This window comes from Salarias fasciatus, chromosome 5, assembly GCF_902148845.1.
Source record: "Salarias fasciatus chromosome 5, fSalaFa1.1, whole genome shotgun sequence".
Lineage (NCBI taxonomy): Eukaryota > Metazoa > Chordata > Actinopteri > Blenniiformes > Blenniidae > Salarias > Salarias fasciatus.
The window spans coordinates 8696824-8713312 of NC_043749.1; the positions used below are offsets into that span (position 1 = coordinate 8696824).

Genomic DNA, 16489 nt, shown 5'->3' on the forward strand with positions numbered 1-16489 from the left:
GAACTGCAGGCCTGCTTTTTTCATTTCTCCTTTTAAAATATCCTCCTTGAGGAAAGCCTATATTCACCAGATTAGCGGTCGCACATGTCTTTGTGATCGCAGGATCACTGCTGGAACAGATGCCTCATCCAGATCCTCCTCAAACACCATGTTAGGCAGCGAGCGTCTGTGCTTGAGAATAATGGCCGTGCGGTTAATGTTCCCCTGAAATCCCCCGGAGCTCAAACCAAACAAAGCACGCACCAGTGTTTGTATGTGCCAGTGCACAAAATAGCCCATGTGGAGTGCATGAAAATGTTTGGCTACTGGAACAGAGGGGCTTTAGCCAGACAAAGCCCCGCTGTTATTTTAGTGCCGTGCCGATGAGAGATGGGTAACGCAATACCACCGAGTTTGGGCGGTTGGCTCACAAAAGGATGCCACCCAGAGATCCTCCTCACCCTCACCTACTGGTCCTGCCAGAGCTCGGCTCGGTGGAGCGGGGTTTGGAAATCCCTGGTCGTTTAGCTGTGGGGGTGCAGTCCAGAGTCGGACTGATGACCCCGAGCTGAAGCTCTGCCCTCTGTGACGGAGACGAGGCACACAGGGAGTGGTGAGGGACGACTGTCTGGATCAGCGGCGGCATTAGAGGTCATATCATGTGTCCTGCTCTAACCGTTTCTGGGAAAAGACTGGTCCTGCCCAAGGATTCAAGCTCGGACGTTTTTGATCTTCTTTCAACGCTTCAGAAACCAAGTGTCACATATGATGAGCATGATAATGCTGCCTCTCTTAAAATAAAAGGAAAACAGTTGAATCGCATCTGTCATTTGTAGCCCATTTGATGAGAACAGTCGAAGAGCCCATGTGTCCCACAGGCTGCCAGATCTGAGTCACACTCTCACAATGTTTGCACCAAAAGGGAAAAGAAAAAGATATTCAACTTAAGCTCGCCAGATTTGTGAATCCTAATGTCATTGTTTCGCTTTTCTTTTGTTTAACAGCTGCTTGTAAATGTGGTTTTATGAGAAATTAGAATTTTTGACCTCCTAATCTTATAACTAAATATTCCTGGTTCCATTTATGAGCAAAACAAAACACAGAATGTTAATGCAGCTTTTGGTGTTTTAGCTCTCGCTTCAGATGTAACACACTGTTTCAGAAATATGTCACTTCAGGAAACGTTCAAGTACAGTTACAGTTCAATCATCAGGCATTGTTATGGAAAGACAGGTGAAAATCACAGTGAAGATGAATAGTAAAGCTACTGTATATGTGCTCTGCGTGATCAGCTTCTGTGTTCCCACAGTGATTTTTCCATCCATCCTCCTTCTGGACCTGTTTCATCTCATTTACTTTGCTGGGAGCTAGAGGCCGTCCCAACAGGTGAAAGGTAGACTTCACTTTCACATGTTTGAAAAAAAAAGTTTGTGTAGAGTCACTGATTAACCTACCGTGTGTGTCTTTAGTGGAGAAAGTTGGACTATCCAGAAAAAATGCCAACCAGTCACAGGAAGAACATGCAAACTCCATGGAGAAAGTCTGAGCTCAAATCTGTCATTTTCTTGTTGTGAGACACAATTAACTTGGCTCATCCACTTTTTCAGCTTTAACAGCTGCACATGTTGTAGTTTTACTCATAGAGGTCTGCTCTGTCTGTTCTCAGATTTTAGCCGCCATACTTTGATTTACTGTTCCGCATCAGCCCACTGCTGGAGGCCTTTTTTTTTTTTCTTCATTAGATTTCATTCGATTCTAAACATCATTACACGACCATTCCATAAAAAGGAAGCTCGGACAATGACAGGCTCATGCATTATCTTGTCTAAAAGGCCTCCGATGGCCGGTTTTGACTGATCCAGACTTCTCTAAACTGCTTCAACACACTGCAACGGGAAGAGACACATAACATAGGCAGGCCTCACTTATAAGAACCAAAGTTAGCTGGGTTTGAGTCCAAATCAATGTCTTGTTTGTGGGGTTTTTTTCTGCAGTTTTCGCTGCCTGTTTGTGTTTCCATAATCCAAAGACATGCACATGCAGCTGTGCAGTACGTTAGGTGGATGAGTGACATGCCCTCATTATGGCCAGGAGCGTAAGAATAATGGCCCAGTTCAAAATGAGGTGATAATTGCAGCACTGACAGCCCACAGTCTGCTCACAGTAATCATGTCAGAAGTCTGAAAACATGATGGCAACTTTACACAATGTGTGCATCAATCAAAGCAGCACAAGCAACACATGTTGAATCACATCATGAACCGAGGTCTAGATGAGAATGGATGGAGGATCGAGTTTTTCCATCATCTGTTGACTGGCTTTGGATCGACTGATTTCTTTCACTTTCAGTCAGAACTCCATGATTAGACATTTCATCTGGTGTGATAATCACAGTATGTGAGAACATCAAAGTTTGGCATTTGATGACTGTGAACAGTATTTTTAAACAATATCAATAAAAACACTTTTCTGGTTGCGTTATTTTTCAAGTGTGACAAATGGATGAGTAACACTCAGTTTTGACACTGGTCACATCCTCTCTGCTCATGGCTGCAAGCAAAAGCATGTTTTTTCCCCACAATCAAGTTTTGTCATTATTAACATTTCAGTGCATGATTTTTAAAAATTACATCCCAGTGCAATAAGTCTCAAAGCAAAAGTGGCAAATATGAGTGGGACGAAAACCGAAAATTAATGACATCCTTAAAAAATTCTCCATCCATTTTCTGCTTTAGCTTTATCCAGTTCATTGTCATAAAGGGCTGGACTCCATCTGACAATGGGCCTTGAAATCAATCACCTAATCCAAGATCTTTCAGAAAGACTTAGTTGGACCGACAGCAACAAAAAGGTCCTACTACGAATTAAAGCAAATGCCAAGTCAGACTGCTCCAAAACAACCCGACTCGAGTTAAAGTCACTCATAAATGTTTGTTTTGAACACTTCTATTTTCACGTTTAATCCACCTGTAAACATTTGTGCAAGGACCCCCTCTAGTGGCCAAATGAGGAAGAGGGAATAATAATAATAATAATAATAATAATAACAAAAACAACAATAATAAATTGGCAATGATACATGTTATAATATAATTTATTATTGTAAAAATGTAACTATCAAGTTTGTTCTTGAAGGAAATATAACATACATATAGTACTGCACTCATAAGAAAACATTTTAAAGCTCCAAAGTGAAGTTCTGTTGTGACATCTTTAATTACAAACAAAATAACCCGTAGCAATCATCTCTCTGATGAACATCTCACACTTATAGGAATATTACCATAATTATGAAGCCACATTACAGTACGCTGAGGGAGGCAATTAACTCTCTTCCTCTGAGGTTTATATGGATGTTGACTAGAGAGCCAATATAGCATTTAGTCTTTATGTTCCTCCAGAGATAAACTGAGGATTTCTTTCGTTAAAAACTGTCATTTGTTCAGAGTGAGTCTATTCTTGAGCTGTATTGTGCAGTATTCCAATTAGTCTTCAGTAAAAGCAGATTCTCTTTGTAGAAAGTTTTGATAACAACTGGTATTTTTTAATTTATTTCTAAAAGTAGTTTGGACTGCTTTATTCATTTTTACCAAATAGGCTCAGAATATGAAGCCACTGTTTATGATGCCTTCCACAAACTGTAGGATAAGGTGTTGAACGTCACATGAAAATGAATCATTCTCTTTCTTATGTTCACCTCGGGATCTATAGAAAAACAAGTACAACTCAACCTGTGTTCTATTGTTCTTTCAAACAGTGACCATCATGTTTCCTGCCGTTTGTGAATTTCATAAAGGTTTTTTTGCATGTAAGAATCAGATTCTTCACTGAATTCATTGGAAATGGACCAAATTAGACCACATTTCTTATGATGATGTTCATACTATTTCTACACACTGATGAATTTTCATGCAGCTCTTCTCCTTTAAGAGTTTTGTTGCTTCATCTGCATGCATGCTGCTCCTGATGAGAAACTGAGGGCCTCCTGGTTCTCACTTTATATCAAACCGTTAAGTCCACAGCAGGTCAGATCGTGAAGTGCGTCATAACATGAGATCAATATTCATCCGCGGCACATCACCAAAACAAACTAAACAGAGAGCTTCATTTCTGTGTTCATAAAAAAACTGGGACTGCTTTTAGTTGTGTACACAAGAACTGAATCATGTCACACACCGTACACACATAAAAAATATTGGATCTGAAATACCACACAGTTTTGGACATAGATGGAAATGTGTCTCCAATGGAAACTTGCCTTAGCACTTGGAGGTTTGCTGGCCAGTGCACCATGATGAATAACTTCTTATATATTTATACTGTTTCAGTTGCTGCATCAGAACTCTTTGAAATCTGTAAGAAGGACATTCACACACACACACACACGCTCACATACACACACACACACACACACACACACACACACACACACACACACACACACACACACACACACACACACACACACACACACACACACACACACACAAAGCAAATTTTCCAGTGTTGAATTAACTCTGAAAGTGTTAAAGAGTGGTCTCATATATACACTTTTGTAGTGTTAAAATCTCAACACTGACCAGTGTTAATTTTCTAATGCTGACACTCTGTAGAGTTATATTAATATTCTTCTCTGTTGACCAGTGTTCCTATTTAACTCTATACAGTGTTAATTCTTAGAATGAACACTTTAAAGTGTATATTTAACACTTACATTTAACACTCCAACAGTGTATATATGAGACCACTCTTAACACTTTAAGAGTTAATTCAACACTGGAAAATTTGCTGTGCACACACACACCAAGTGAGTGAAGCTCAGTGATGGTGGAGTGGGGCAGTTTATTTAATCTCTAAATGCAAAAAATATAAAAGACTTTCAAAAACTATTATATTAATCATAATATTTGTATATTTTTGCCTGTTGCTCAAGTACACAACCCAATGCTGTCTATAGATAATCTAATAAAAGGCATATTACGGGGTGACCCTGAACAAGATAGAAGATCAAGGATGGATGAACACAAAAGTAATTCAGTAGGAAAGGCGTGTGTTTGGATAAAATTATTATAATTGTATAATTACTTTTTTCATCAGGATTTCTTCTCAGAGATAAAAAAAAAAAAAAGAAGCCATCCTCCTGCTGTGTCCTGGTGTGTCCTCGGTCAGTCCCGCTCTCGGCCGCTGGGGGGCGCTGGTCCCTGCGCGCTGCGGCTGGTGGGCTGGCAGGGGGGCTGGATGTGGACTGCTGGAAACTCCCGGTGGGGGGGCAGCTGGCTATGTGTGTGCGTAAGTGTGCGTTTTTTCTTTTTTCCGCGAGTGTGTCGGAGAGTCGTCGAGCAGCGGGCGGACTTGAAAACTTCCCCCGCCTTCAGCGAGCGGAGCCTCGGCGCCGAGGAGCCCAGTCCGCAGCGTCTCCAGCCCCGCCGCCGCCGCCGCCGCCGCCTCAGAGGGACCCCCGGTCCGGTTCTCAGCACTGGAACCATTTCCGGCCACCATGGATGATTTAGGTGAGTTCCGCGTGAACGCGTGAATACGCACGATGCTTTGATACGCGCGCGTGCGTGGAGGTGTACGCAGTCAGACCCGGACCCAGACCCAGACCCAGACCCGGACCCGGACCCGGACCCCCTGCAGCGACTTTCTACAGGTTTATAAGCCTCCTCCGTGTCTGTAACGTGAGCGTCGCTGCAGCCACAGGGTTTAAACGGCTCCATCAGACACGACAGACCGCAGCGAGGATCCGTGAACTTTTTAGAGCCATCGCTCCTCAAAAATCATAAAAAAGAACAAACAAATAAATAAATGAGCCCTCCAGCCAGTTGACATTTGATGGGCTCTGCTCAGGATTACATAAGTGGTGCTGCTGCAGGTGGGACATCAACAGTGAGAGCTCTGATGAAGGCAATCAGTCTTAAAGTGACCCAGTGTCCGTGTGTGTGTGTGTGTGAGCAGGACCTGTGTGCAGCACACACACACGCACACACACACACACACACACACACACACACACACACACACACACACACACACACACACACACACACACACACACACACACACCCAGCAGAGCTGTGAGAGGACATGGTTAACTCTGTGAAATACGGTGCACGTTGTGACAGCGAAAAATGTCAAGCCGCAGGGTGTGTTGTGTGATAGCTGACGGGCTCTGTAGAGCCCAGCAGGACACACACACACACACACTCACACACACCCTGTCCTGGTTCTTCAGATTGTCTCTGTGACACTCACGAGCTGCTTGTGAGATACTGGGGCCACGAGCGCTTTAATCTCAGAGCTTTTAGTTTTTGTTAAAGAGATACAAAGTGACTTTCTTATCATCTTTGTGTCTGTTTTGTGTCAGTGGTTTGTTCGTGGCTGTTTGTCATGTCGTTCAGCCTCACCGGGGTTGATCCACATCATTTTGCTCTCATGATACGTCTCTTTGCTGTTGTTTTTGCCTCAGTCGTCATCTGAGTGCTGCTGTGCATTTGCAGTAGTTTGCTTTACGTCCCTGTGCTGCTCTTGTTTTTGTGGTCATTCTGGATTTCCTGAAGTGGTTGACACCTCCCTCCGGTTCTGTTTATTGTCTTTTTCTTATTGGTCGTAGCCACATTGCATACTGTGTGATTTTTATTTCTCCCTCTAGTTGTCGTGCATCTCTTTTATTGTCGTTCTCATTGATGTTTTGTGTCACTTTAATGTTTATTTTGCTTCTGTTTCCTTTATCGTTTCCTTCCCTCCCTTTCTGTCATCGTTTTATGACAGTTTGTTGTTGTGCAACACTTTAAGAGCTTTACTGTGGTTGTTAAATTTGTTCCTGTAAAATATCAGCTTTTCTACATGTTATGTTTATTATGGGATTACTCACTGTAATTAATCCTAATCCAGACAGTTTGGTTTTGATAGTCAAGACAAATGAATGAACACATACACACACTCCTGACATGATTATCCAGTAAATGGACAGCGATGCACTCTAGGCGCACACTAAATATTTAGTGTATAAGATCAGATGAAAGGCAACATATTTGTCCCCTTCGCCGCCCAACCGACTGCAGACCTGGATTGATATTTTTTGAAGTAAATGGTGTAGCAGAGGTGTGTTGAACGGGAGGTTTTGCAGCCTGCATGGTGCTGCCAGGATTAGCGTTTTCCTGTGGTATTTTCACCCCCTCGGCGGCCGTAAGGTTAAGTTTAGCAGGACATTTGTGAAATGCATCGAAGGAGTCGGGTTCGTCGGACGCTAAAAAAACACACAAGTATGCTTTCGCGAAGTCTGGGAGGATAAACGTCTTCCAAAAGCCGTCCAAAAAGTTCCAGCGCCCGCTGGGAGCGGCAGGTGAACGTGCTGTCAAAGTCCGGCTGCATGAGGGAATTTACATGCTGGTTCTGTTTTCAAGAAGTGTTGAGGAAGTGTTTTCTCACGTACTATCATAAAGAAACACCTGGATGGAGCCATTTTGGGCCAAAACCCAATTCTCACTTTGGCACCTCGGTGGCAGGAGTGGGCGTGTAATGAGAATATCGGTCACTCTATATCCAGTCAATATTTATGGATACCTTCTCAGCTTACCAGGGTGAGGGCTTTCCTTAAAGTAGCTGCTGAAAAAAAAAGTGTTACACAAGCCAGTGTAATTACTATGTCACGGGGCTGTAAATTCTGTCATCGTTTTAGCTGAGACATAAAAAAGTAGCAGACGAGTGCAGTGAAAAAAGCAGACGCCCCATATTCCCCTGCTCTGTCATTGTGAGGAGATCTTCAGTAGGATTTTTTTTTGCCTCCACCTGTTTATGGAAATTAGATTTGTTGAATTTTTTAAATAGTTTCGTTGCCGAGGCAGGATATGAAGAAGCACCGCCACCAGACTGAGTCGAAGTGAGGATCCACTTATCTCTGACCCAGAGAGGACAGCAAAACCTGTGTGTATTTTTAGCAGAGGAGAGTCCTTCTTCTCCAGAGCTGAGCCAGCAGCACCTAAAATCCTGTCGCCAACCAGCAGACATCTCTCTTTTCTCCATTTCCACACTACTTCTTTTTTTTTTTTAAACCCATTTCTTCCAATTCCTCATGTCACCCCTCCTCCTCTCACAGGAAAGCAGTGCCTCCGACTGTCCGGTTTGCCTTCATCCTCTGAAAGCATTTCCTCCTCTTATCTGCACATGTCCACACGCTGGAGTTTTGTTATATCACCACGCTTCCCTCAGCGCGGGCCGTGAGGGCGGTGCAGCGCCGATCTCGGGGAGGGTGTCGGAGTGGATCAGGCCCACATGCGGCGATTGGGCCCCAGCCAAATTTTGTCCTCCTTCAGCACTGCACTGCCCCACCCTCTCTCTCCCCACTCCCCTCCATTCCTGTGGTGAGCCACATAGAAAACTGCAGGCTGCAATCTATTGGCAGTGTCAGGCTGGATAAGTTTGCAGGAGAGAAGATTAGCTTTTAGGAAGATTTGGATCAAGGCAGATTGGAAAGCTTGACAGTGACAAAATATCTGCTTTTTGTACAAAACTCTTTTTTTTAACGTATTTATTATTTGAATTTTTTATGCAGCTTTTTGCAATTTCAGTGCTTTGATGAGGTCTCAGGCAAACTTTGATTGACCTCCCCTCCTCAGCTATCGGAGCTGCTTCGTGGTTCCCCGCTCTGAGGCTGCCCCTACAAGACACGAATGTCAACTAGCCTACAAAGTTAACTTAGTTTCATTGACTTTCATCTCTCAGTATGTCTTTTGCATCGCCTCTTTGCGTCGCTCTCACTGATTTGTTTTACTGTCACTTTAGCGCCGTCATTTGAAGTGCACTAATTCCCCAGAGCCTTGTCTGTGCAGCAGCTGCAGTGTTAGAAATGTCATTCACCGAGTGGGCGTGGGCAGACGAGTTCTTCACCAAGTCCAAATGAGATCTGATGTAGCCTAGATACTCCGCTGAGTCTAAATTTAGGTTGGCTCATTGTTTAAAGACCAAAGGAAACGTCAGACGGCTCTCACGTGAACATGTGTCGTTTTGCTTTTTGTTTGACTGTGGCAGAAAAAAGTGGTTTAGACCTGAATGGTGGTTTTTCACTCACTTTTTTTTTTTTTGTCAAAGCTCATTAAATGCATTTATGTGAAGTGTTCAATTCATATTCTGCAGGCTGGAACATTTCAAGCCACCTTTACAGAACAAAACCCATCGATTCCAGTTGCCATAATCAGGGTCTAACAAACTCCTTTGTCTTTTCATAGCTGCTTTTAAGAAATGATTTGCCTTCTCGCTTACATCCTTTCCATATTATAGGTGGTTATATGTGGATCAGTGCACTTCAAAGGTCTTGTTTGGTGCATGTTGGCAAAAGTAGACTGTTTCTGGCTGTACTTGCTAAATATTTACAAGTTGAACAGCCTATATATTTATGTCTATAAATAAGAATGGAGGAGCGCTAGTGCAAGTTTTTTGTTTTTTTTACTGTTGCAGCTAAGTGTTTTGTTCCATTGGTTGAAGTACAGTTTACCACAGAACATGTGTCAAGTCCTCTGTGTTTGTCGCTACAACGTGATATACCTGACGGTGCATGGTTGGATCGCCTTTTTGCCATTAGAGGACCTCTTCCGAAAAGTGTTTATTTGCATGTTTAATAGTTTGACTGGACTCTACTTCTGCACCGTGAACCTGTTTTCGATGCTCAGAGCTCACCGTAATGTGGCTGCTCACTCTTCTACAGACCTTGGATGTGACAAGTGGTTGTTTGAGTGCTGCTCCTCTAAATATTTTCTCTCTCCATCAGAAACTTGTGAAACTGTTCAATCTGCCCATCTGGCAGTATTGGTATTTAAGTTTTAACTTCATTGAGCCAAATTCAGTGTCATATCGACGTGACAAACCCAACTCATGAGCATAAGGAAAGAGGAACAACTCCCTTTTAACAGGCTCTTATTGGGCGGCTGGCTTCCTTGACTGATTTGGAATCAGGAAACTCCAAATGTTTGTCTTGTGAAAGTGTGCCTTTATGATCAGAAATCTTAACATTAATAGGAAAAGATCATTTTGGCTGGATTTGAAAACACTTTGATATTCAACCAGAGGAACTGTGAAGACGTCCCGATTTTCTTGCATAAGAAGTGGTGGATGGATTTTATGAGGCCCTTCATCTATACAAAGGAGAACCCGGCTTGTATCTGCGGCGCTGCTCCAGTTGTGGCTGCCCACCTTCTTTGAAGTGGAGTACAAAATCTCTCCTTTTAAGTGTGAAGCCAGTCCAGGCTTCAAAGTTTCCTTTGACAAAAAGAAAAAAAAAATCCCTCCAGTTAACTTCCTCTTCACGAAACCCATAAAAAAAAAACCTGCTATTTTCAGTGACCCTCATCCTGATGAATCAACCCAAGCCGGATGAGTGTCTCGTGCTTGACACATGCACGTAAATCACAAACACAATATTGCAACTTAAAGGCTGCAGAGAATCCCCCGCATCTCCCCCTTGGGTGCGTCCATCTGTTTGACTTTAAAATCAAAATGCTGCCGGGCTTTGGAACATACGGCACACACACACACACACACACACACACACACACACACACACACACACACAACCACACACACACACTAAACCTATGCAGACTGCTGATTGTAAATTGCTGGTGAGAACGGACAGCTTTGAACGGGGGAGCTGACGAAGCAGCGTGAGCTCCTCCGACGCTCAGCCAACCGTCCTGTCATCTCTCATGGGTCCAGCTCACCGAAACAGCAGCCCGCGGCGCTCAGCGCTCAAGCTGTGGGTTTTTTTAGAAGCAGGGTTTTGTGTGGGAAGAGCCCCTCCAGCCATGCAACATATTTAGGCTCCGGGGGTTGCAGGCGAAATCTCGGTGTAGCTGCAGCTTTAGTCCGACAGAGCGGTCGCTGCCCGCGCCAGTCATGTCTATCTTTGCGGGATTTTGTCGGCTGGACTCACTGAGTCCTTGTTATTGTGCAGCTTCTCATCCGGCGAGACAAATGGCTCCTGACAGGGAGAGCCCAGAGCCTCATCTCTGTTGTAGTGGCAGCTGAAAAGTTTCTTTGCTGCTACATTACGGACATTGTATCAGTCACAATAACTTGTGGACATGCCTCATCCCATCCTGTTTAGTCGACTTCCTTCACGGACATCTTTTTTCGCCGCTTTCAGAGCAGCCACAGCTGCTTGTTAACTTTGCCTCATTGAGAAAATCTAAATGGAGAATGCAGGGTGCAGTAGTAACACGTTTCGCTCTGCGTATTAGACGCTTTATTCTGTGGGCGTTAATGCTTGGAGCTGTTAGCCCGCTGCGCTCTGATGAGCTGTGCTCCCTGCTGACTTTGTTGTGAGCTTCTCATCCCCGCCAGTCTGTCGCTGACTGACGGCTCGGTTGATGCGGTGACGGCGATCGCTTTGATGCGAGCTGAAAAACGGCCGGTATGACAGTGGCGCACAGACGGCAACCGTGTCCCAGTAAAGGCGGGATTTGATTGGTCGCGCTAAGAGGAACCACAGAATCTCTCAACTGGTTTGACTGTAGCTAAATTAGTGGTCTCCTGCTTCAGCAGGATGAATCACGAACGTGCCTTTCACAGTGTCAGGTGACCTTGTGCCAGCTTGATTTTTCAGGCTTTACTACTAATTGGGTCCCAAATGTCATTTGTCTAAGAGGTTGTGCGGTTGGTGTGGCTGCGAGCTCAGATAAGACATGACTGTTTTATTAGAAAACGAGTGTGTGCCCAGCAGGTTTCCTCAGGCCCTGGCTCAGGTTTAAACAGTCAGCATCACGCTGCTGCTGCTGCCCTGTTTGGGATATAATTCTGCCACAATGCGAGCCTTTGATGAAATGGGAAGTTAGGATGGTGGAGGAGACGCGAGTGTGAGCAAGGATGGGATGTGTGTGTGTGGTGTGTGTATCAAATTGCTCAAGCTTTGGCTGCGTATACAATCAGCATCTGGCTTGTTTAAAGAGGATCATTGAGGAAAGCCCGATCTAGATCCCATTCGAGTTAATGACTCCATTGATGGTGGGATTACTGCGCCACAGGTTTACGAGGGTGTCGGCTTAACAAGAGGTTACACACACACACACACACACACACACACACACACACACACACACACACACACACACACACACATATGCTAGCTTCTGGCACCCGGATGGCACTGATTGTTTTTCAGTGAGATGATTTGGCCAGCTCGACGGGCCTCGCTAACCCTCCTCTCCATCATCTTCCCTCTGTCCTCGTCCTGCCGCAGGGAGACAAAGAGCCGCTTGTTTCTGGTGCTGTGACCTACTTCAGCCCAGACACCACCAGACAGAACTGATTAGGAGAAGTTTGAATGATCCCCTTCTCCCCATCCCTCCGTTCACCTGTCCGTCCCGGCAGCCGTCTCTTTGTAGGGAATATAGCTTTTTCCAGCTGTGCAAAAAAACACAAAAAAATGAAACGCATTAAATCTACACTCAAGATCAGTGGACATTGTCAGTTAAATCCCAGTAATTAAATCTCAAACAGCATCATACATTAGTATTTTAGCTGTCTGTGTGATTAGTGTGAAGAAGTAGTAGAGCCAGTCGAAAAGTTGAATTGGTCATTTTATCTGTGAGGTACTTCATCAGCTATAAACAACTTGACTGTTTTTAGCCTCAGGGTTGTCTATCGGCATTGATCTGGTAATAAAAAATGCGCCACAGTCCCGGCGTTGTATTTCAGTTGTTGTAATACCATCAAAGATGTGACATACAGGAAACTCGCATTTAAAAAAAACAAACCAAAAAAAAAAACCATGTATGCATTTCTGTGCCGCCCTCACACTGAGATGTGCCTTTTTGTTTCCCAACCACCTGACTCAAAAATAAAGTGTCCTTCTGTCAGCTGCTCGGGGCCAGTGTTGAAATCTGTCCTCCTTTAATTCTTCCAGAGAGGAAGCGACACGGGAAGTGATTACCGGCCGCTGTATTTTCACACCGCGTTAACAAGCGGCCCGCAGTTCAATATAGTATTTCGGGAATCGATACAGTGTGCGTGTATTTTCATGACAATTTCACATCACTTTTTGTGAAAGACGACTACATCAGAGACAACTTACGGTGGTGCAAAACACAACATTTTGGACAGTTTCAGAATATTTACAAAGACTTACCAGGTTCTTTAGAATTAAAACACCTCACTAACATGAGAAAAGTTATTTTTATTGCACGTGGTTCCCAACATTGCATTAGCAGTATTTCTGCCAAAAGAGGGGATGTGGACCGGGGATCTGTGTTATTCACACTCTGTAAGACAGAGATCGTCTTCCCACACTGTCAGAGCATCTGTTCGGGGTTATTTTAGAAAAAACAAAACAAATGTCATCACAGTGTGATTTTATGTTGCACACCCACAGAAGGTCTATTCTTGACAGTCCTTCTGGTTTGTGTATGATTTCCTTTAAGACTGGTTTGACTGCGCAGATATTTAGGGACTCTGTTTAGAATGCAGATGTTCCTTTTGACCAGATTCTGTTCAGTTTTCTATTGTTTTCAGTCAAATACCAGGTTGGAGTTATCAAAACTAAGTCAAGAGAGCATTCTGTACAGAACTCTCCACAATATTCTTCATATTTTCTTTTTAATAAATGCAGCCTGAGTGCTTCTGCTGCATTTTTTTGAAGGGCTTTCACAGTTTCTGCATGCACAAACAGGCCCAAAATAACCACAGGGGCAACATGTAAACCACAGGAAAGCATTTGGCCCACAAACTGTCTCTTTCTTGCTCTGTGAGCATTTGACTGTTGGGAGAAAAAGTGAGGAAGAGGCAGGTAGACGAGACGGCGAACAAGAGAGTGTGTTTCATGTTTCCACTGGTATTATTTTTACTGTTGAAACACCCGTCTCCCTTTTTACCTCCAGTTCTGTCAGGCGTATGCAGCAGTTGATGCATTATTCATACTTTCAACAATCCTTTAATTATTTTACTCTTCCTTCAAATGAAGTAATTCCAGTCAGAGGATATGTTGTCCCCCCTGTGGCTCATGGGTTAGCAGCAAGGATTTCAAAAAAAAAAAAAAAAAAGTACAAATACGGCTCACAACCCTGAACAGAACAGCAAAAACAGCTTGAACGCAGAAAAACATGGAAAGAGAATCGGGCAAAATAATTAAAAGCTACTTAAAAGCAGACAGGAGAGACAAGACAAAGTATAGGCGAGTAGCCAGCAGCTCTACAACGCAGTAATTATACAGACAAAACAAAAAAAGTAGTAGTTTAAAAGCAGTTCTGATATTCTTGGTCAGCCGTCAGCACGTTAGAGGAAATCACTACTGCTGGACCTGATTTAGAGTGAAATATATCAAATGCTTAGATGTTGCTTTGATATCCCCAGTTTAGATAAATACATGCTTCCAAATATGCATGCATGCACATGTGACATATGGTAAATTTGTTATCATCACAGTAATAACATCACTTGCAATAGAAATGTTCTAAAAGACTGAGTGCAATGAAATGGATTTTCAAGCATTGTGCATTCATGCTCTGCTAGTCAGCATATTTGGACCATGGAGCCCTGCTGCTCTTGTTAGTGTTGACAATGGGTTGTATTTCATTCACCATGTCTGAATGAAATGCTGGAAGCATGAAAGCACAAAAAATCAAGGGAAAATGACTAAAAACAACAAAATCAACAACTACTCTACTTTTGAAATGCTACTGGTGCAGCACACTTCCTTCGAAGGTGGCTCAGTTGCATCTGGTTCAAATTGGCTCCAGGAAGAGAAAGAGCATTGTTAATTTGATGTCCAAATAAAACAAAAAGATCCCAACATTATGTATTTGAGTAGCACTTCATCATCAGTGATATTACACTACTTGATGACGTCTTTGCTTATCATCACATACAGTACATACCATTTTAATGATGATTACTCCCTGAGTGTGAGACATTTTTTTGGGGGCCATTATAATAATATTAAATCACATTTTGATGTGTTTGCTTTAGAAACTCCAGTTTGAAATGCTGGAATAGTCATCAGAAAAGTAAAGGAAAGCTCCAGTGTGCTGAATAAATAAGCCTTCCTAAGAAGAAAACATGTAAAATCAGCACTAAGGTGCCTCTTTGACAGAAAAGGCTTTGAAACATGAGGCAGGAGAGAAAGTCGGTACTCTTAGTCTCTGATATGCCGTTTTACATGTTAATACTCTTAATAAGATTTCACTGGTTAGACCTTAAACTCAGAGAAGCGTATTAGAGTCTCACTCTGACTCGCAGCGAGTCGTCTGCAGCTTTCTATTATGCATGTTGAGGTCAAATATAGAGACGTGTCAGAGAAAAGAGAACTCGTCGGCGAGCTGAGCGGAGAACAGGGCTGAGGTGTCAACCAGCAGCCGTGCCATCGCTGCAGTGTCACACTGCCACTTTTTCCATGTAGTTACACTCTTTTCAAAGACAGGTCAGACCACTGCCATTAAGGGTTCTTAAAACCAGCTTAGCTCGTTTATACAACTTTATGAAATGTTCACCTGTTTTCCTCATTAAATTGTGTTTTCTCTCTCCTGGTTATATTTCATCCACTGTTGGGTTTTGGCACTGCCTGCTTGTTTTATTTTATACAGGAGTTCACATTTCAGCTTATCAGGTTTAATTACTTCCAGTATTCTGTTTTTCAGCTCTGCTTGAACTCATGTGAACCACAGTTGGTTCCTCAGGTGTTAATTACTTTGTGTGCCACCCACCAGCTGCTGTGAAGCTAGATGGTTTTTTTTTTTTTTTTGTTCAATATTAGCTTCTTGTTGAGGTGAACAGAGTGCGAACCCGTACTGTGAACTAAACTGTCAGTTTAACCTCTTTAAACCTGTCAGTGTGCCACACAGTGTTCATGTTTTCACTGGATCAGCCAGCTAAATGTTATAAAGCTGTAGGAAATTGAAGCATCAAGTATTGATCACGGCTGATTTAGACTAGACTTTTCCATTGACAATGGGTGTGTGATGACAGACAGGAAATGAAGGTAATAGTTTCACCAATAACCAATAAGATTTTTTTTTTAATGAAAATATACAAAAATAGTTAAATAAATACCTGTTCTATCAGTGCATGGCTTCACACTGTGATGACTTGTTTCAAAAACCTTCAAATCGTTGAATCAACAGAAGCGATTCATCAGAGTTCTCCTCTGCAGCTCCTCGCCCGACATAAGACGGAAGCTCGTTCCTCATACTGCTTGTGTCTCGGCTACCAGGAGCGCCGCTGCTGTGTGACGATGATGATTTGTGTCATATTAAATGTCACTGGCTGGAAATTTGTGTCAGCCCGCTCTGAGAACACGTCTTCTGACACCAAATGCATGTGAGTGAGTCACTCCCCATTACTGAGCTATTGTCAAGAGACAGCCGGAGCTCCTGGCTGTGTCTCTGTGGAAAAAACGCCTTCACAAAGGAAGAACTCGGGAAGTTTGTCTCACCTCACGCTGTGAAAATAAAGTAGTGATAAAAAAAATGCTGTCGGGTCACGTGGTTGCCGGTTCGAGCCGCCCCTCCTCGGGCAGGATGGTTCCGTA

The 16489-nt window shown here is 43.3% G+C and overlaps 1 protein-coding gene across 1 annotated transcript in view; it reads left to right on the forward strand.

The window, feature by feature from the left end:
- The first annotated feature begins 5237 nt into the window (after positions 1 to 5237).
- pxna (paxillin a) overlaps positions 5238 to 16489 on the forward strand; it is a 29768-nt gene continuing 18516 nt past the window's right edge. Inside the window, exon 1 of the mRNA XM_030091055.1 lies at positions 5238 to 5489. Within this exon, the coding sequence (XP_029946915.1) occupies positions 5477 to 5489 (13 nt within the window). The 5' untranslated portion in view covers positions 5238 to 5476. The remainder of the gene's footprint in view (positions 5490 to 16489) is intronic.